Source organism: Hypanus sabinus, chromosome 11 (genome assembly GCF_030144855.1).
Source record: "Hypanus sabinus isolate sHypSab1 chromosome 11, sHypSab1.hap1, whole genome shotgun sequence".
Lineage (NCBI taxonomy): Eukaryota > Metazoa > Chordata > Chondrichthyes > Myliobatiformes > Dasyatidae > Hypanus > Hypanus sabinus.
In genome coordinates this window covers 14,307,932-14,329,240 of record NC_082716.1, presented here as the reverse complement: position 1 = coordinate 14,329,240, position 21,309 = coordinate 14,307,932, and the positions used below count along the sequence as shown (strand labels likewise).

General features: G+C 38.9%; 1 protein-coding gene across 4 annotated transcripts in view; it reads left to right on the top strand.

The window, feature by feature from the left end:
• LOC132401712 (calcium-activated chloride channel regulator 1-like) overlaps positions 1 to 21,053 on the top strand; it is a 49,179-nt gene extending 28,126 nt beyond the window's left edge. Inside the window, exons 11-14 of one of the 4 annotated variants that reach the window (XM_059983823.1) lie at positions 2,147 to 2,408; positions 17,223 to 17,324; positions 18,461 to 18,688; positions 20,034 to 21,053. In XM_059983823.1, the coding sequence (XP_059839806.1) occupies positions 2,147 to 2,408; positions 17,223 to 17,324; positions 18,461 to 18,688; positions 20,034 to 20,431 (990 nt within the window). In that variant the 3' untranslated portion in view covers positions 20,432 to 21,053. Of the gene's footprint in view, positions 1 to 2,146; positions 2,409 to 17,222; positions 17,388 to 18,460; positions 18,689 to 20,033 lie in introns of those variants that run through there. The other 3 variants (XM_059983822.1, XM_059983825.1, XM_059983824.1) reach the window with 3 other exon arrangements.
• Positions 21,054 to 21,309: the final 256 nt, after the last annotated feature.

Genomic DNA, 21,309 nt, shown 5'->3' with positions numbered 1-21,309 from the left:
CCCTGTCTCTCATGTCCTGACAACTTCCTCATAAACCTTTTCTCCACTCTTTTCAGCTTATCAGGATTGAAAGGTTATCATATGAGGCACGGTTGATGGCTCTGGGTCTGTATTCACCAGAATTTAGGATGGGGGAGGGGTAGACGATCTCCCCTCCTCTTCCGTTCCCTACCCTGCTGAGCCACAGGGCCAGACTCTGTGCCAGAGTTGCTTCCCCCAGGTAGGCCATCTCCCCCAACAGTACTCAAACAGGAGTATTTATTTTTAAGGGGGACAACTACTGGTGTGCTCTCTAGCATCTGCCTCATGCCCTTCCCTCTTCTGACTGTTACCCATTTATCTGTCTCCCCAGGCGCCAGTGTGACTACCTGCCTATATCTCCTCTCTATTACCTCCTCACTCTCCCTGACCAGACAAAGGTCATCGAGCTGCATCTCCAGTTCGCTAACGCTGTCCCTAAGGAGCTGCAGCTTGATACACCTGGTGCAGATGTGGCCGTCTGGGAGGCTGGGAGTCTCCTGGATCTCCCACATCTGGCAATGAGCACAGAAAACTGGCCCCACACACATACTTTCTGTCTGTATTCTGCACAGATAACCTAGTCTCAACCCATTAACGTCGAAACCCCATTGAGCCAAAGCCTTCCTACTCTGTCTCTCTCTACTCTGTCGCCTGCTCCTCCGATGCCCACTCTGTAAAGCTGTCTCCTTTTAAAACTCTTCTTGATGTTCTCACTGGCTGACCTCCATGCGTTTGTGCAGTCATACTCTGATCAAACTGGTGAAGAAATACCGATGAGATTAGTTCAGTTGCAATAGACAGGAAATAGAAAGGAGTTTGTACATCCCCACAATGATGGTGTGGGTTTCATCCAGGTGCTCTGGTTTCCTCCCACATTTCAAAGACATATGCGGTTAGTAGCTTAATTAATCACATGAGTGTAATTGGTGTGCAGGTTCATGGGCTAGATGGGCATGTTACTATGCTGTACCTCCAAATAAGTAAAAAATAAATACATTGTAACAGAATGCAGAATAGATCAAGTTATAGAGGAAGCTCTTATGTCAGGGATGGTCAATCTATGACGCATGTGCCAAAGTGGTACATTGGGTGATTAGAAGTGGCGCATTGCACCCCAGTGATAATAATAAAAAAGTAAGCCTACTCATGCAAAAAGTATTAACCAACAACCAATTTGTAGAAAAAAAATCTGTAACAGGAATTCAAGTAGCTTAGAGCTAGAAATGGCTTTTACTGAGAATAAATCTAAAACTTAGCAATTATTTTTAGCGATTTTATTATTTTGTGTACATCTTTTCGTGAATGTTATCTTCTTTCACGTTAATCTGCTTTCAATTTTAAAAAATGTTCAATGAGTCAAACTAGGAAAGAAGGACTTTTGTTCTGCTGTTGTTCCACAACTGTTCAATACACGTTTGATACTTGTTTGATCTTGAGGCGCCGGGTGTCTGCACCAGCGGTGCATCGCAGTATTTTTCCAGTAAGTTTACAATTGACACTCATGCGCTACGGAGTTGTGCTTTGTTCTCCTTTGTGAACATCTGCAGTTTTGTACTTTTTTGAAAAAATAAGCCTTGCTTTTACATTCAGTTACCCATCACAGTGCAAAAGAAAATGAGCAAAAGAAAAGCAGAAAGTAATAGTAAGCGTGAATTCAATGAACAGTGGGGAAATGAGTTCTGATTTATAGTGGGTCTGTCAGGAAAACCATTGTGCATTGCTTGTGAAAACACTTTCTCACATAATGGAAGACATAATCTTAATAGACACTATAAAGCACAACATCAGACTGAAATAGAAGGAAAACTGAAGTTTAGTGCTTGGGTCTGAGTTATGGAAAGAATATGTGATTAAGAAAAAGGAAGAAAACAAAAGAAGACAAATATATTTGTTAAAATTCTCATTAAGGTAAGTAATGTTTATCTTGTGTTTATATTAAATCAATATATCATGTAAAAATGCTAAATATGTCTATATTAACATTTTTTACAAGAATTGAATGGGGGTACAAGAGTTGTATGGCGCATCTGAACTATTGCGTGAAAAAAATTGACGCATGGAATGTAAAAGTTTGGCCACCCCTGCCTTATGTGTTGTAAATATAACTTTGACCTTTTTTTTGCAGACTGGAACATGGATCTACAGCATCCTGAATCCTGGAGGCAATCAGGTTATAACAATCACGGTAACATCCCGAGCAGCAGATTCAGCAGTTCCACCAATCATAGCTAAGGGGTATATCAACAGAAAGGATTCCACCGGCCCAATAATTATTAATGTGGAAGTCAGTCATGGATTTCTACCAATCCTATATGCGAATGTGACAGCTATTATTGAACGTCCTAGTGGTCCTCCAATTGTACAGGTGCTTTCTGACGATGGCTTAGGTAGGATACATTTAATCTCCCTGTGAATAGAAAAGTGCAGTTCAATTGAACATAAAAAGACAGATATATCAAAATTTAAGTTCCTTTCCAAAGTGTATGAAAGATCGTAATGCAGGCACTTATAACATGAGTTGGGTTTAATGATCTTAACGTGTTGATTGCCAAGCCAGTAAATAGGTCTCCAGAGGCCAGAACTTGCCCATGGGCCTGCCAAACATTCAAGATAGGGTTAGACTGATTCTTCACATACCTTGGAAGTTTTCAGCTTTGTCAAGGAATTTCAGTGAAAGGGTTTCCACTCTGGTGAAGCTCATCATTTGCATTGAGGTAAGTATTGTGCCAGATCTAAACAGAATAAGAAAGAAAATTGCAGCAAGATTTCTGACCCAGGGTCAATGAAACTAATTTCTATTTCTCGTTTTGGGGATGTCATGATTTGGGGAAGAGGGGTAGTATACTCAGCATTTCACATCTACCTTATTACCTCCATAGAACCCTCACCCTTTTGTTAGTGATATGATAGAGTCATAGTTATAGAGCATGGAAATAAGCCCTTCAGCTCAATTCATCCATACCAAACAAGTAGACTACTTGAGCAAGTCCCATTTCCCCACATTAGACCTATATCCCTCTAAATCTTTTCTGTGTCAATGACTGTTGAGACCACGTGGACCTTGACCAATATGCTCAAGTCCTCTCTAGCCACAGGCAAAGTTGCAGTGGACTAGCAAGTAGGTAAAGTTCTACCATTATTCAAGACTCCAGGGATAATCCTGGAAAGTACAGACCAATAAGTCTCACATCTGTGGTCGGGATTTACTAGAGAGAATTATTAGGGATAGGATTTATGAGCCTTTAGAGAATAGTGGCCTAGGGGGAGTAAGCATGGCTTTGGGCACAACAATATGTGTCATACTAACTTGACTGAGCTTTTGATGAGGTGACAAGGGTGATGGATGAAAGTAGGGCTGTGCATGTTGTTTACATGGATTTTAGTAAGTTGCTTGTCAAGATCCCTATGGGATGCTCATCCAGAAGATTACGATGCATGGGATCCATGCTAAATTGGCCATTTGGATTTATAACTGACTTGCCTGTAAAAGACAGAGGATAGTGGTCAAAGGAACATATTCTAGCTGGAGTTCTGTGGTTAGTGGTGTTCTGCAGGGATCTGCACTGTTTGGGATGTATATAAATGACCTGGATGAAAATGTAGATGGTTGGGTTAGTAAGTTTCATACAAAAATGGGTGGTACTCAGAAAAGCATAGAAGACTAGCAAAGAAAACAGTGTGATATAGATCAGTTGCAAATATGGGTGTAGAAGTGGCAGATGGAGTTTAACTCAGTCAAATGTAAAGAGACAGTTCACTGATAAGGGCAAGACCCTTAACTGTGTTGATGAGCAGAGGGATCTTTGTGTCCAAGTTCATAGCTCTCTAGAAGTGGCTGTACAGGTTGATAGGCTGGTTAAGAAGATGCATGGCATGCTTTATTAGTCGAGGCATTGAATTCGAAAGTCAGGAAGTGATGTTGCAGCTTTATAAAACTCTAGCTTGGCCACATCTGGAGTATTGCATAAGGTTCTAGACATCCCATTATAGGAAGGATGTCAAGACTACAGAGGGTGTGCAGATGTGTTTTACCAGGATGCTGCCTGGATTAGAGGGCATGTGCTATAACGACAGATTGGATTGATTTCCCTGGAGCCATAGAGGCTGAGTGGAGATCTGATACCCATTAATAAGACCATGAGAGGCATAGATAGAGTAGATAGACAGGATCTTTTTCCCAGAGTTGAAATGTTCAATACCAGAGGGCATGGATTTAAGGTGCAAGAGGGTATAATGTTGAATCAGGTTTGTTGGTCTAGCAAGTGAGGCAGAAAGTGCATTGACTTCGAATAGGTATATTAATTATTTATTTGAAAACAATAAAAATTTGACCAAACATTCTTGTTCCTCAAGTTACAGACACAACCAAGCAGAATATTCAACGAACATACGTACATTCAACAAACGTACTGAGTTAAAAATGCACCTTCACAAATGCAGAGTACATCTTCAAAATGGTCTTGTCCGAAACAAAGGACAAAGATAGCAAGCCCCTTCAATTTGCTATGTTATATACCCAGGATATTTGAAACTGGACACAGGGCAGCTATCCAATTGGAAAAGCAGCTGCAGTTTCTAAACTAACCAATCACAATGGAAATGACTTTCAATAACTAGAATAAGACATGCCTCCACAGGACAAGGAACAATTTCAAAGGAGATATGAGGGGCCTGAGATGCACTGCCTAAAGTGGTGGTAAAGGCAGATGCATTTAGGACTTTCAAAAGATGTTTACTTTGGCACATAGATGTGAGGAAAGTGAAAGAGTACAATAGACAGTAGGTGCAAGAGTAGGCCATTCAACCCTTCTAGCCAGCACCGCCATTCACTGTGATCATGGCTGATCATACACAATCAGTACCCCGTTCCTGCCCTCTCCCCATATCCCTTGACGCCGCTATCTATAAGAGCTCTATCTAATACGGACATTGTGTAGGCAAAGGGGATAAGTTAGGTTGCCTATCTAATTACTAATTTAGTTGAATCGACACAGCATTGTGGGCCAAAGGGTCTGTTTTGTGCTGTATGGTTGTATGTTCTATAAAATTAATCTCAAGATAGTTTATGGTGACATATACATACATTGATAATAAATTTACTTTGAACTTTGCAATGCAGTTTCACCACTGTCATGTATGGCTCAACACACCATTCCAACTCATATTCAGTGCCCTGATCAATGAAGGCAAGCATGTAAAATTCTTTCTTCACCACTCTGTCTTCCTGTTTTCCTACTTACAGAGCACTTTGTACCTGTATCCTTAGGCCCCTCTGTCACATGCCACTTTTCAGGGCTTTGCCATTGATTGTGTAAGTTTTTCCCTGATTTTACTTACCAAAATGCATTTCCTTATACTTTCCCATCTTAAATTACATTTGACATTCTCTGGCAAATTTCCCAAGGTGTTCTGGACCCACTTGTAAAGTTATCTAATCCTCTTCACTGTCCACTGCAACACCAACTTTTTGTGTCACCTGCAAACTTACTAAGCATGTTAAAGATGATAAACAACTGCGACCCAGCACCAATCCCTGAGGAATAGCACTGGTCACAGACCTCCAGTCGGATTAACAACCCTCCACAAGCCCAATCTGTCTCCTTTCACTGAGCCAATTTCAGAATCAGAATCAGGTTTGTTATCACTGGCATGTGTGATCTGCATCCAATTGACTGGTTCACATTGGATTCAAGATAATCTAACCTTCCACTCCATGCAGGAGCTTGTCAAAAGTCTTGTTGAAGTCCATGTACACCACATCCACAACCTTGTCCTCATCAATTCCCTCAATCTTACAAATATTAATGGAGAACAATAGGCAACAAAGGTTATTGTGCTTTCTAGCAGAAGCTGACATTCAGAAATTTCTGTTTATTATTTTGCTGAGAATAAGTCACCTCCTCAATGGTAAATTAGATTAGCAAATTTACAGATGACATCAAGATTAGGGATGTAGTGGACAGTGAGCAAGGCTATCAAAATTTGCAGCAGGAAGTGGACCAGCTGGAAAAATTGGCTGAAAATTGGGAGATGGAATTTAATGCTGACAAGTATAAGGTGTACCCAGGAAGACATACCTGGGTACACAGAATACAGATCTGTAATTGCTTGAAAGTAGTAACACAGGTGGATAGGATTGAGCATATAGATCTTCATAAATCAAAGTATTGAGGCCGTGGTTGAAATGTAATGTTGGAGTTCTACAAGATATTGGTGAGGCCTAATTTGGAGTATTGTGTGCATTTCTGGTCACCTGTCTACAGGGAATATATCAGTAATAAGGAGAGAGTGCAGATTTTGCTAGAACTTGATGACCTGAGTTACAGGCAAAGGTTGAATAGAATAGACCAAAGCCAGGATGGTTTCTTGAAAGGAAAATCCTGCCTGACAAACCTACTGCAAGTCTTTGAGGGAAATTACAAGCAGGGTAGACAAAGGAGATGCAGTGCACGTGGTGTACTTGGAATTTCAGAAGGCTTTGACAAGGTGCCACACATGAGGCTGTTCAGCAAGAAAAGAAACTATGGAATTACAAGAAAGTTACTAGCGTGGGTGGTGCATTGGCTGGTCGGCAGAAAACAGTGAGTGGGAATAAAGGGATCCTATTCTGGCTGGCTGCCAGTTACCAGTCAAGTTCCACAGGGGTCAGTGTTGGGACCACTGCTTTTTACAATGTATGTCAATGATTTGGACTACTGCATTAATGGGTTCATGGCTAACTTTGCCGATGATACAAAGATAGACGGAGGAGCAAGTAGTGTTGAGAAAACAGAGAGACTGCAGAGAGCCTTAGATAGTTTAGGAGAATGGGCAAAGAAGTAGCAAATGAAATGCAATGTTGGAAAGTGTGTGGTCATGCACTTTGGTGAAATAAATAAATGGGAAGACTATTATTTAGATGGGGAGAGAATTCAAAATGCAGAGTTGCAAAGGGACTTGGGAGTCCTGGTGCAAGATACCCTAAAGGTTAACCTCCAGGTTGAGTCAGTTGTGAAGAAGGTGAATGCAATGTTGACATTCATTTCTAGAAGTATAGAATATGACAGCAGGGATGTGATGTTGAGGCTCTATAAGCACTCATGATACCACACTTGGAGTATTGTGTGCAGTTTTAGGCTCCTTACTTTAGAAAGGATGTGCTGACATTGGAGAGGGTTCAGAGAAGATTCACAAGAATAATTCCAGGAATGAAAGAGTTACCATAAGATGAAAGTCAGGCAGCTCTTGAGCTGTATTCCCTGGAGTTCAGGAGAGTGCGAGGGGATCTCATAGAAACATTCCGAATGTTAAAAGGCATGAACAGATTAGATGGCAAAGTTATTTCCCATGATAGAAGATTCTAGGACAAGAGGGCATGGCTTCGGGATTGAAGGACTTCCCCTTAGATCAGAGATTCAGGGCAAGTACTTTAGTCAGAGGGTGGAGGCCAAGTCATTGGGTATATTTAAGGCAGTGATAGATAGGCTCTTGATTAGCTAGGGCATCAAAACGTATGGGGTGAAAGAAAGGGATTGGGGATGGCTGAAAGAATTGGATCAGTCCATGATTGAATGGCGGAGTAGACTTGATGGGACAAATGGCCTACTTCTGCTTCTATATCTTATGGCCTTATGGACATTATTTCCTTGATCAAAGGAGAATGAGGGGAGAGGTGTACAAAATTATGAGGAGCATAGACAGTGTAAATAAAAGCAGGCTTTTTCCACCGAACACAGCAGGCCAGGCAGATCTATGGAAAAAAGTACAGTCAAAACCCTTCGGCAGGACTGGAAAAAAAAAGTTGAGGAATAGATTTGAAAGGTGGTGGGAGGGGTGAAAGAAGCACCAGGTGATTGGTGAAACCTGGAAGGGGAGGGCTGAAGCAAAGAACTAAGAAGTCGATGAGTGAAAGAGACAGAAGCCCATGGAAGAAAGAAGGGGGAGGGAGGAGCACGAGATGGAGGCGATGGGCGGGCAGGAGATAATATGAGAGAGGGACGAGGAGATGGAAAATAGTGAAGGATAGGGGGGTGGAGGCATTACTGAAAGTTTGAGGAAGCGATTTTCAAGCCATCAGTTGAAGCTTACCCAAACGGAATATAAGGTGCTGTTCCTCCAACCTAACTGTGGCCTTATCTTGCGTGGAGGAAGCCATGGATGGACATATCAGAATGGGATTAGGAAGTGGAATTAAAATGGGTGGCCACTGGGAGATCCCACTTGTTCTGGCAGATGAAGCATAGATGCTCAGTGAAGCGGTCTCCCAATCTATGTCGGGTCTCACCAATATACAAGAGGTCACACCGGGAGCACCAAACACAGAATACGTCCCCAACAGACTCACAGGTGAAGTACTGCCTCACCTGGAAGGACTGTTTGGAGCCCTGAATTGTAGTGAGGGAGGAGGAGTAGGGACAGGTAAACCACTTCTTCTACTTGCAGGGGAAACTGCCAGGAAGGAGATCAGAGGAGAGGCATGAATGGACAAGGGAGTCACATAGGGAGTGATCCCTGCGGAAATCAGAAAGTGGTGGGGAAGGAAAAATGAGTTTGCTGGTGGAATCCAGTTGGAGGTGGCGCAGGTTTGGAGAATTATGTGCCGGGCATAGAGGCTGGTGCAGTGGGAGATGAGGACAAGAAGAGCCCTATCCCTGGTAACGTGGCAGGAGGATGGGATAAGAGCAGATGTGCATGAAATGGAAGAGATGCAGTTGATGGTGGAGGAAGGGAAGCCCCTTTCTTTGAAAAAGGAGGACATCTCCTTCACTCTAGAATTAAAGGCCTCACCCTGAGCAGATGTGGTGGAGACGGAGGATTTGGGAGAAGAGGACGGTGTATTTACAAATAGCTGGGTGGGACGAGGTATAATCCAGGCAGCTGTGAGAGTCCGTTGGTTTATAATAGACATCAGTGGATAAACTGTCTCTGGAGATAGAGACAGTGAGATCAAGAAAGGGAAGGGAAGTGTCAGAAATGGACCAGGCGGGATTTCCTGGTGATGGCTAATGGAGTAACAGCAAACTCCCGTTGCTCCAACTGTAATTATCTTACTATTTCCAACCTGTCTTGAAACTTCCTTTTTAAGTGTGATATTTTTTCATTATGGCTACATTAAGAGGTGGTAGAGGTACTAAAAAGGATGATCCCCCGCTTCTTCGGATACTATCATGGGTTTGCTGCAAAGTCATACACAAGAAGCCTTTGAGAAGTTTCAACAATTCAGCTCTGAATTTAAACTAATAGATGGTAAATTGGATTCTATTCAGCAAACTCTTAATGAACATGATAAATGTATAAAAAATAATGAAGCAATGTTGTCGTCTCTGGAAACGGAAGTGGATGAACTGCAAAAGTTTTGTGAAAAGCAATCAAAGTCCAATGAAAAGCTAAGACAGAAGATTATAAACATAGAAAATAGAAGTAGAAGGAACAACCTACGGGTTCTGATCTCAAAGAATTAATCGAAGGTTAATCCTATGGAATTCTTTGTAAACTTTCTGCAAGAATTGCTTACAGAAATTTTGGCATCGAGCTCACAGGTCTCCTGTGTTTAGACCTCCTAACAGAGATAGACCAAGATCAGTAATAATTTGTTTTCATGAATTTAAAACAAAGGAACTGTTAATACGTGAATCTCGTCGAAGAGGCCTGATTGATTATCGTGGTTGTAAGATTAGAATTGTTGAAGATGACTCACCTGAGGTTATGCAGGAACGTGCTAAGTTCAAAGCAGTTGTGTTTGAGTTTTTTAACAAGAGTTTCAAACCCTCCCTTCACTATCCAGCTCGTCTCAGAATCACACTTAAAAATGGTTCTTTCGAATGGTTTCATTCAACAAATGTTTTTAAAATCTGAAGGCAAGCTGTTTAGTTTGCCCTTACATGAAGACCCAAGATTAAATGAGAAACTTTAATATACAAAACCCGTCAAAGGGGCATGATTCGTTATAGGGTGGAATATTAAGATTCTCAAAGACTATTCACTTGAGGTTATGCAGGAATGTGCTAAGTTTAAGCAAACTTTGTTGGAATTTTTTTTAACAAGGGTTTTAACCCGTCCCTTGGCTACCCAGTTTGACTGAGAATCTCATTAACGATGGATCCTTCAAATGGTTTGGTTTGAATGCTGAAGCATAAAGATTTTTTAAATTTTTTAAGCTAATTGCTTAGCCTGTTTTTCCATGAAGATATAAGATTAAATGTTTACACAACACACACAAAATGCTGGTGGAACACAGCAGGCCAGGCAGCATCTATAAGGAGGAGCACTGTCGACGTTTCAGCCCTTCGGCCTGACGAAGGGTCTTGGCCCAAAGCGTTGACAGTGCTCCTTATAGATGCTGCCTGGCCTGCTGTGTTCCACCAGCATTTTGTGTGAGTTGTTGTTTGAACTTCCAGCATCTGCAGATTTCCTCATGTTTGCAGATTAAATGTTTATTGTCTTCCTGTATGAATAGATGTATCTTTTACTTCTGGTAAACCTTTGTAACTAATTTCCTTTTGTGTTTTTGATGTACAAGAATTGAATTTCATGTTTGGACATTGTTTAATCCAGGTCGGAACATAAACAACCTTGAAACTAATTGGAGCGATCACGAGGTTTTTTGGGGGGTTGTCCGTAGTTGTAGATGCCGGCTTTCTATTGGTCGGTTTTCTTTCTTTGGAAGATGGGCAGGGGGTGATTTTTTTTTCTCAGAAGCTGTTTTTGAATTCCTTTTATCCAGTTTGTTGCTTGGTTACCATTTCTCAAGGTTTATGGATTGCTTTTAACTTACATTTTAACCCTTCCTTTAAATAATATTAAAAATGGACCAAACTATTAACTTACTCTGTTTTAATGTGAAAGGGTTAAATCACCCTGTTAAACATAATAAGATTTTTGCTTATATTAGGAAATTCAAGGTTCCTATTACTTTTTAAAAGAAACTCCCATACACAAATGAAATATTCTATGTTTTTGCAGCTGTTGGAACGGATTTTGTTTTCATATGTCTTCTCAGGCCAAAACTCTCGGAGTATCAATTTTTATGGATAATACACTTTCCTTTGTCCAACATAAAGTAGTGTCTGATACTAATGGATGTTTTATTATAGTTTCAGGAAAATTAGACAATAAATTAATAGTATTTGCAAATGTGTATGCCCCAAATGTAGATGAACCTGGATTCTTTTAGTGTTTTTTTTGTTTCTACCAGATCTGAGAATTTTTTCTTTAGTGATGGAAGGAGATTTTATCTGCTGGTTAGACCCAATTATAGACTGATCATCTTCTAAACTAGCGTCTCTTAATACATCTGCTTTGTTTATTCAATCTTTCTTTTATTGAAATGTGGTATTCTTAATATTTGGCGTTTCTTACATCCTTTAGATAAGGGGGTACTCGTTTTTTTCCCATGTTCATCATACATATTCCAGGACTGATTATTTTTTATTGAAAGTCAAATGATTTCACCAGTTCATTCCTGTGAATATAAAGAGATTGCTATTTCAGATCATGCTCCTGTATTTCTATCTTTAAATCTCCCTGGTCTTCCTCAAACAAACAGAATTTGGCATTTTAATACAACTTTGTTATCTGATAAGGAATTTTTAAGATTTCTAGAGAGACATATTATTTTGTTTTTTGAAGAGAATAAAAAGGAAGAGACTTCTAATCTTATTGTATGGGATTCTTTCAAGGCCTATATTAGAGGACAAGTTATTTCTTATACTGTGAGTGTTAAGAATAAAGCTAATAAGGAAAGAATTGAATTAGCCAATCAATTGAAACAATTGGATCAAAAATATGCTATAGCTCCAGATCCTGTTCTATATAAAAGATGTGTTGAAGTTAAAACTAAACACGATCTTCTGTTAACATATCCAATTAAAACTGAACTTCTTAAAGATAAATAAAAAACACAAAATGCTGGTGGAACACAGCAGGCCAGGCAGCATCTATGGGAGGAGGTAGTGACGACGTTTCAGGCCGAAACCCTTCATCAGGAGATAAAACTCAATTTTACATTCATGGAGATAAATCAGGCAAAGTATTGGTCAACTAATTAAAAACTTCTGTAGTTAAGTAACAAATTAAAGAAATTTGCAAAACTAATGGTGATAGGACAACTGATCACTCTGAAATAAATGATACCTTTAGCGAATTCTATTCTAAACTTTATAGTACTGATTCACCTAAAGATAATACTGTAATGAATAATTTTCTAGCTCAATTAAATATCCCTGCACTTCCTGTAGATAATTGTAAGCAGATGGATCAATCCATTTCTTATGAGGAAATTGCCGAGGCTATACATTCATTACACTCGGGGGGGGGGGGGGTAGGGGGGCTCTGGGTCCAGATGGATTTTCTGGAGAATTTTATAAGGCTTTTTCTTCATTAATTATACCGCAATTACTCTTAGTCTTTTTGGACTCTTTCAAATTGGGTAGCTTGCCTCAGTCTTTCTATGAAGCCTCTATTTCGCTTATCCTAGAGAAGAACAAGGACCCAACTGAATGCTCTTCATATAGGCCAATTTCATTACTCAATGTTGATACTAAAATTCTTGCTAAAGTTCTGGCTCATAGGATTGAAAATATTCTACCCTTTATTATTTCTGATGGTCAGACTGGATTTATTAAAAACCGACATTCCCATTTTAATATACACCGTGTATTAAATGCTATTTACTCAGAACGTGTGATATCATTAGATGCTGAGAAGGCCTTCGATCAGATTGAATGGAATTATTTATTTAAAACCTTAGAAAGATTTAATTTTAGACCAGATTTTATTCAATGGATTAAATTACTTTATCAATCACCTTCTGCTCGGGTTCTTACTAATTTTCAAAATTCCAAACCATTTTAACTTCATTGTGGAACTAGACAAGGCTGTCCATGGAGCCCTTTGCTCTTTGATCTAGCTTTAGAACCCCTTGCCATTGCTTTTCGAGAATCTAATGATATCTATGGTATTTTAAGGAGATGTATTAATCACAAAATTTTGCTTTATGCTGATGATATATTGCTGTTTACCTGTAATGTTGAGACCTCGTTACCTTGCCTACTTTCTTTACTCTCCCATTTTAGCCAGTTTTCAGGATATAAATTGAATCTACTTAAGAGTGAATTATTTCCTTTAAATAATTTGGTATCAATTAATACTAATCTCCTTTTTAAAGTTGTAAAGAATCAATTTACTTAATTGGGTGTAACAGTCACTAAGAATTACAAACACATGTTTAAAGAAAACTTCCTTACTTTATTGAACCATGTAAAAAGGATATCATTAAACTGGTCACCTCTTTCAATATCATTGATTGGATGAATTAATTCTATTAAAATGAATATTCTGCCTAAATTTATATATCTTTTTCAGGCTTTACCCATTTTTTTTCCTAAATACTTTCTTGACACTCTTGATTCTATTTTATCCTCTGACATATGGAAAAATAAAAGTCCTCATTTAAATAAATTTCATCTTCAAAAGTCTAAAAGGTCTGGAGGTTTAGCCTTACCTAATTTTTTATTACTGGGCAGTTAATATATGATATCTTATGTTTTGGTTATACTATATTAATCATGTAGACTGTCCAGTATGGGTCTCTTTTGAAGTTAACTCTGTTAATAAATTTTCTAATATTTCTCTTCTTGGATCCTCACTTCCTTTATCTGTAAGTGAACTAACTGACAATTTAATAGTTAAAAATCTATGAGGATCTGGATACAATTTAGAAAGCACTGGTTTATTGAGATTTTCCCTTTCAAGTCCTATTTATTCTAATTTTTTTAAACCCTCCATGACTGATTTAGTTTTTAAAGAATGGGACAGGTTGGGTATTAAATTTTTTTGGGATCTGTTTGATGCAGGAAACCTTTTTTCATTGAGCAATTGTCAGCTAAATACAGCTCACCCAAAAGTCACTTTTTTAGATATTTACAAATCAGAGACTTTTTAAGATCTCAATTATGCACATTTCCTATAAGCTCAGATAAGAACGTACTAGATGTAATTTTTAGTTTGACACCTTTGTGTAATGGTTCAATATCTAATATTTATGGTATGTTACTGGAGACGAGGAATGTTCCTTTAGATAAAATTAAGAATCTCTGGGAACAAGATTTAAAGACATCAATATCTTAGAAAACGTGGAATGAAATTTTTAAACTGGTTAATATTTCATCGTTATGTGCTCGTCATTCCCTCATACAATTTAAGGTGGTCCATAGAGCTCATATAACTAAGGATAAGCTATCTCATTTTTATTTGGATATATCTCCCTACTGTGACAGATGTAATAATGGAGAAGCTTCATTAATTCATATGTTTTGGACTTGTCTGAATCTTAAAAAATATTGGAAGGAAGCTTTTCAAACTTTTTCTTTACTTTTTAAAGTCAATTTTAAGCCTAACCCTCTGACAGCCCTATTCGGTATTGTTGCAGGACAAGATATTAAGCTGAAGGCATCTGATTTACATATTTTTGCCTTTAGCTCTCTTATAGCTAGGAGGACACTTTTGTTTAAATGGAAAGATGTTTTTCCTCCTACTCATGCTCAATGGATATGTGACATTATGTCATGTTTGGGTTTAAAGAAGATTCGTTGTTCAACTTCTGAATCTCATCAAGACTTTCAAACATTGTGGGGACCTTTGCTGAATTATTTTCAAAACCTCCAATTTGTTGTTGAAACTCAGACGTTGGCTATTAACCTTCTTTTCTCCTTAATATACAGCTTTGGTCGTGGTAGGGGTTAGATTCTTTTTTTTTGTAATAAATTAAAGTATTTCAATATAACTATTGATTAACTTACATAAAAACAGGGTAATGAGATTGTTATTATGAACAGATATAATGTAGTTGGTAGTTTTTTAAAATCTTTCTTGACCTTTTACATATACTTTCTTGTACTCTGTATTCTTCTATGTAGAAACTAATAAAAAATTGGAAAAAGAAAAAGAAATGGACCAGGCAAGTTTGAGGGCCAGGTGGAAGTTGGAGGCAAAGTAGATGAAATCGATGAATTCAGCACAGGTGTAGGAAGCAGCACCAATGCAGTCATAGTTATCGGATAGGAAAAATGCAGGACGGTCACCAGTGTAGGCTTCGAACACAAACTGTTCCATGTGGCCGACAGACAAGAAGGCATAGGTGGGACCCATGTGAGTCCCCATACCTACCCCTTTTGTTTGAAGGAAGTAGGAGGACACAAAGGAATTATTGAGAGTGAGGACAAGTTCCACTAGATGGAGAGAGTGGTGGTGGAGGGGAACTGGTTGGGTCTGGTGACCAGAAAGAAACAAAGAATTTTGAAGCCTTCCTAATGGGGGATGAAGGTGCATAAGGACTGGATGCCTATAGTAAAAATAAGATGATGGGGGCCAGGGAACTGGAAATCCTTAAAAAGATCAAGAGTGTGTGAGGTGTCACGGATGTAGGTAGGAAGGGATTGACCCAGAGGGGATAAAACAGAGTTGAGGTATGAAGATATGTGTGCAGTGGGGTAGAAACAAGCTGAAACTATGGGTCTAGCTAAACAAGCAGGTTTGTGGATTTTGGGTAGGAGGTAGAAAAAGGAAGTGTGTGGGTGCAAGAACTATCAGGTTTGTGGCAGTGGATGGGATATCCCCAGAGTCAATAAGGTTGGTGATGGTGTGGGGGACAATGGCCTGGTATACCTTAGTGGGGTTCTTTTTGAGATGTAAGTAAGAGGAGTGTGTGAGAGTTAGTGCTGGGCCTCAGCAATGTAGAGGGCAGTCTGCCAGACTACTATAGTACCCCCCTTATCTGAAGGTTTGATAGTGAGGTTAGGATTAGTGTGGAGAGCAGAGTGTTCAGAGGGAATGAGGTTGGAGTAGGAGAGAAGAGTGTTACAGTCTAGACAATGAATGTCCTGTCAGCAGTTAGAAATGAAAAGGTCCAGAGCAGGCAGAAGACCAGGGCAGGATGTCCAGGAAGAGGAGGGTGGTTGAAGATGGGAGGAGGGGTCATTAGTGCGAGGTGGGGAGTCCTTGCCAAAGAAATAGGCTCGGAGACAGAGGCGGCAGAAGAAGAGCTCAGCGTCATGGCGGGCACGGGGAAATGAAAGTGAGACCCTTACTGAGGACATAATGTTCTGTCTCAGAGAGGGGAAGGTTGGAGGGAATGGTTAAAACACAGCATGGATGAGGACTGAGATCGGAGCTGAAGGTGGTTGGTGGAGTCTGAAGAGAAAGGAGGTTTAAAGTGTTCAGGGATGGTGGGGTGAGAGGAAGATGTGGTCTCTGAGGACCCAGGAGATGACAGTGGGACCTGAGAGAGATAGGATTGAGGAGTGGTGGTGGGGGAAGGAGAAACAGGCATTCTAGTGGCAGCATGTAAAAACCTGGCCTAGTGGGAATTGAACCCGGTTTGCTAGTACTGTAAAGCACTGTGTTAACCACTATGCTACTGTGCCCTGCTGAGTTTTGCCACATTCCTCCTGCACATTAACTATATCTGCAAATGTACCAAAGTTTTTAAATTTTACAGAACAAGTGCTGGTAGGTGTAACTCATATATCTTGAAATCACTATGAACATAAATCCATGTCCTGCGATATTCTCCAGCACATGAAGTGCCTAGATGACAGAAGAAATGCATATGATTTAGTCACACCAAAGTCACAACCTTGACAATCACCATACTCTGGTCTTTTCAACAGCTGGTCATAGATGAGATGTAACTGTAAGAAAATGGGCCAAGAGCAATTCATGTGACCCCTTGAACCTGGTCCCCAAATCAGCCAAGATTATTTTGTTTAATAACATCAAGCATCATGAAGCTGCTGTGGAACTTCTTGGGTTCCTCCAGTATTCTTTTTAGCAGCTTTCTGTGAACATACTCTAAATGTGATGAGTTAGATTTGCTTCTGTGCTAAACTTCTGTTTTCATGCATCAGTGGAAGACAGAATGAATGGGTTGCCTTTTAAATGGGTTGCCAAGGCTTTTCTTTTATATATTCATTTAAGGGATGTTGGCATCAAAGGCTGAACCAACACTTAATGACCCATTCCTAATTGTTCTTGAGAAGGTGATATTGAGTAATCTTTTTGAATCACCACAGTCCTAGAAATAAGTGTACACCCGCAATGCTGTGAATTGATTTAATGAGGGTAGGAATCTCTATTACACTTATCGAACTAGCCCCAATGTTAGTGCAATATTGCAATTCTTTACTCTTCTCAACCTGAAACCATGTATTTTTCCTTGCCTTTAGGTGCTGATATTGTCAGGAACGATGGGATTTATTCTAAGTATTTCTTTAGCTTTAATGGAACTGGAAGATACAGTGTTAAAGTGCGTGTACAAGGAACAGCAGGTACTACAAGGATAACAATAAAAAAAGGACTGCTCATGCCAATACCAGGATATACAGAAAATGGTAATAAATATTTGGCAAAGACAATTTAAAATTGCCAATTTCACAGCAAAATTTTAAGTAGTACATTAGCTATATTAATTCAATCCTCAGAATGTTTATAAAGTTCAAGGAAAATAATAGTATTTGCATGTGTGTAGGGGTTAGGAACCCAGGGCTAGGATTGTCCTGATGCATGTACTGATAGAAATACGAAGCTTTTTTGTGCCTGTAATGACAATTGTTTCATTTAATATATTGTCTAAACTGAACTGAACGGAAATTTCTTCTCATAGAAGAAATAATAGAATAGAAGCAGTAGAAATTTATATTTAGCTACTAGCACTAAACACAGATTGAGTAGCAATAGACAATGCATTCTTCTCTCAATATTTGATCCCATTGATATAGATATTCCAAAATTTGTTTGTTCCTGCAACCACTGACAAATATCTTACCTGGTTTTCTTAAGGTGTATAAGTCTACAACTCTCCCAAGGAGGGCATAAACTTATAATTTGGATTGTTCATACCAGGATGATAAAACTTACTTCACTTAGTTCTGAAAGGGACTCAAATTGTTTTCTTTATGTTTCATTAAATAGGAAAGATACAGAAGATGAATATAATCAGATTCTGTGTTTATGGGATTACTAAAGCTGCCATCTCTTATACTTTGATGAAAAATACTTCTAATGCCTTAACCCTTCTATTCTTAGAATACCATGTGGACTCCTTTTGCATTTTTTTCTGACTTCTCATCAATCTGTCTATCCAGATTCAATATTATACAATATGAGAAAGTGCCAGCCAGCTTATGATTCATAATACGTGTACAACTATTCATAGGGAGACTTTTTTAAAAAATAATTAACCTACCAGCTATTTGGATGCATTATACGTATTCAGCAATGATGGAGAAATCAGTAAAATTGCAAATACAAACAAAAGCATGGTCACCAGATTTAATTATGTGGCAATTGCTCAATCAGCTGCAGTTTGGGCAGGAATTGCCTTCTCATTTTTACTAAAGGGAAGGTGGTTAAGCATGCACTGTTAGGATTGAAGTTTTCTATGTTTTCTATTCTTTCCATTTAGGAAATATTGAGGTAATTCCACAACAGTCTCAGGCTAATAAAACACATCTTAATACCACATCAGGAGACTTCAACAGGGTTCAAGCAGGAGGAACAATTTCACTTCCGTCAGATCCTCCTCCTGTTGATTTTCCACCATGTAAAATCACAGACCTTCGAGCAACAATAGTTAAAAATGAAATTAAGCTGGAATGGACAGCACCAGGAGGCGACTATGATCAAGGTTCAGGTAATTGTTGCTTGGCTTAAGATACTGTAAAGTATCTGTTTGCGAAGTAAGCTAAAGAAACTATAGTTATACAACAAAGAAATAAGCTTTTTGACCCACAATGTTTACACTAACCATCAAGCACTAGTTTACACTAATCCTATTTTACTCTTTCCATATTCCCATCAACTCCCCTATCCCAGCACACCACTCCACAGTTTTTGCCAGTCATCTACAAACTAGGGGCACCTTATGGTACCAAATAATCTCCCCAACCTGCAGATCTTTGGAATATGGAAGGAAACACCAAGAGGAAATGTTGCAGAGACAACATGCAAACTCCACAGAGAGCACTGCTGCTCAGAGTTGAACCTGAATGGCTACAGCAGATCTTTTAGCTTTGTCACAGTGTTAATTTTCAGTCAATGATTCTGCTAGTTTTGAAGCTAGTACCTTTAATTGTCTTTAACCTGCTAGGAGATCAATGCTCTATCCATTGTACCACAGTTAATAAATTCTGATGGCAAATAGCACCAAGCCTCTGACACAGTCACAAATATCTCCTGCCATACTTAAAACGCATTCGTCAGATACTCACATGCATCCTATGCACCATCTAATACAACCACACACATTAGAATAACGCTGTAAATTTGAAATGAACATCCAATGTTGAGTGTTGTTCATATAGACAATAAGAGAGTATTTATTCACTTTTTTAAAAACTGGTCCTGGTTTATTGGCCTCTATTTATTGTTGTCTCATGTAGCAAGATACAGTGAAAAGTTTGTCCTTCGTGCTATTCGCACAGATTAAAGTCATTACACAGTGCTTTGAGGTAGAACAAGATAAAGCCATATTCTTCTGCATGATGGGTGAGTGAGATGAGAGAATATCAAAGGTGAATCTGGTCTTTGTTTATGCTGGCTGCTTTACTGAGGCAGAGAGAAGTATAGACACAGTCCGTAGAAGGGAGGCTGGTTTCCATGTTGTACTCAGTTGTGTCTTCGACAAATTTCTGAAGTCTCTTGTAGTCACATGCAAAGCAATTAGCATACCAAAGTAACGCACACAAATATGCTGAAGAACTCAACAGGTCAGGCAGCATCTATGGAATATCAACGTTTCAGGCCAAGGCGCTTCATCTCACAGACACGCAGGAATAATACCAAGCCTTTATTCTTCAAGATGGAATTATTTCTATGGTGCATCGATAAAAATTAGTAAGGGTCGTAAGGATATGCCAAATTTCTTCTTTATCCTTGTGGCTTTGACTGATTTTCATAAAACTTAGGACATTGTATGCCTTTTCCAATTGTACACAAAGACAAACATTTACATCCAGCTTTTTGATTTCCTTTTCTAGCATCTCGCTATGAGCTGAGAATGAGTGATAACCTGCTACTGCTAAGGGACAATTTCCCCAAAGCTCTATTAATTAATTTGACTGACATGCATCCACAACCATACGGCTCCAAGGAAACAGTATTTTTTCCTGAGAAACCAAGTTTGCAAAATGGTGCAACTGTCTACTTTGCTGTGCGTGCATATGACAAAAGCAATCATGCATCAGAAATGTCAAACATTGCCAGGGTAACTTTCTTTGTGCTTTTGGTTGAGCCTTTGGTTGACTTGAATGATAATTATGTACCAGCAAAGGCCTGGATTGCTGCAGTTGTCATAGGTATTTTGGGTTTGATTGCAGGGATAATTATTTTTATTATGCATGCAAAAAGGCCTAAGAAAATTTCTGCAGCTGCATAGTGCTTTCAAAGCCACGTTAAACAGACAGCTCACTACTAAAAAGACTGATAATCAAAACACATTATTTGCTTATAGATTAAGTACACAGAGGTTGGATTTGAGGAAAATAAACACTTTTGATATTTTTCCAGCATTTGCTCATCCCTCATCCTAACGTTACAACAATTGGAAGAATTTCTGTGTAATTTTACCTACTGTCTATTTTTCATAGCCCTGGCTATAAACTGACCAGTTGGTTACACCAGGATGTGTGAGCACAGCTATTTTACCAAAACGGCACAAGAAATTCTGCCAATTCTTGTAAATTTTGAATGGGGATGAGAAAATTATTGAAGTTTTGAAGAATTCCTTTTGCCTTATTTCCCTCATTTCCAAAACCTATTGTCATTTTTGAGTAAATTTGTGTGTGTTTTAAAGGTGTGGAATCAGTAACAACAACTAATGTTTAGGCTACTTAATTTGCTGTATACAGATAATGTATTGTCCACAATAAAAGCACTGTTTCTTTTCTATGATGTAAGCCACTACTCACGAAAAACCTGAAAATACTGGAAATACTCTGCAAGACATACAGCATCTATAAAGAAGGAAATAAAGTTGCTGTTTCAAGTTGAGAATCTTTCAGCAGTTGTCATAATTATTGTGTGTCTGATCGTTGGGGTCACTATTTATACTAAGTACACAAAGATAGCAAAAGAAAGCTTAAGGATATTGCCCTCACAATAGGAATAGTAGAACATAAAACATACTGTTGAACATAGAACAGTAGAGCACAGTGTTGGGCACTTCAGCCCATGACATCATGCTGACCTTTTAACCGACTCAACAATTGATCTAACCTTCCCTTCTGCATAGACCATATCCCTCTATTTTTACTT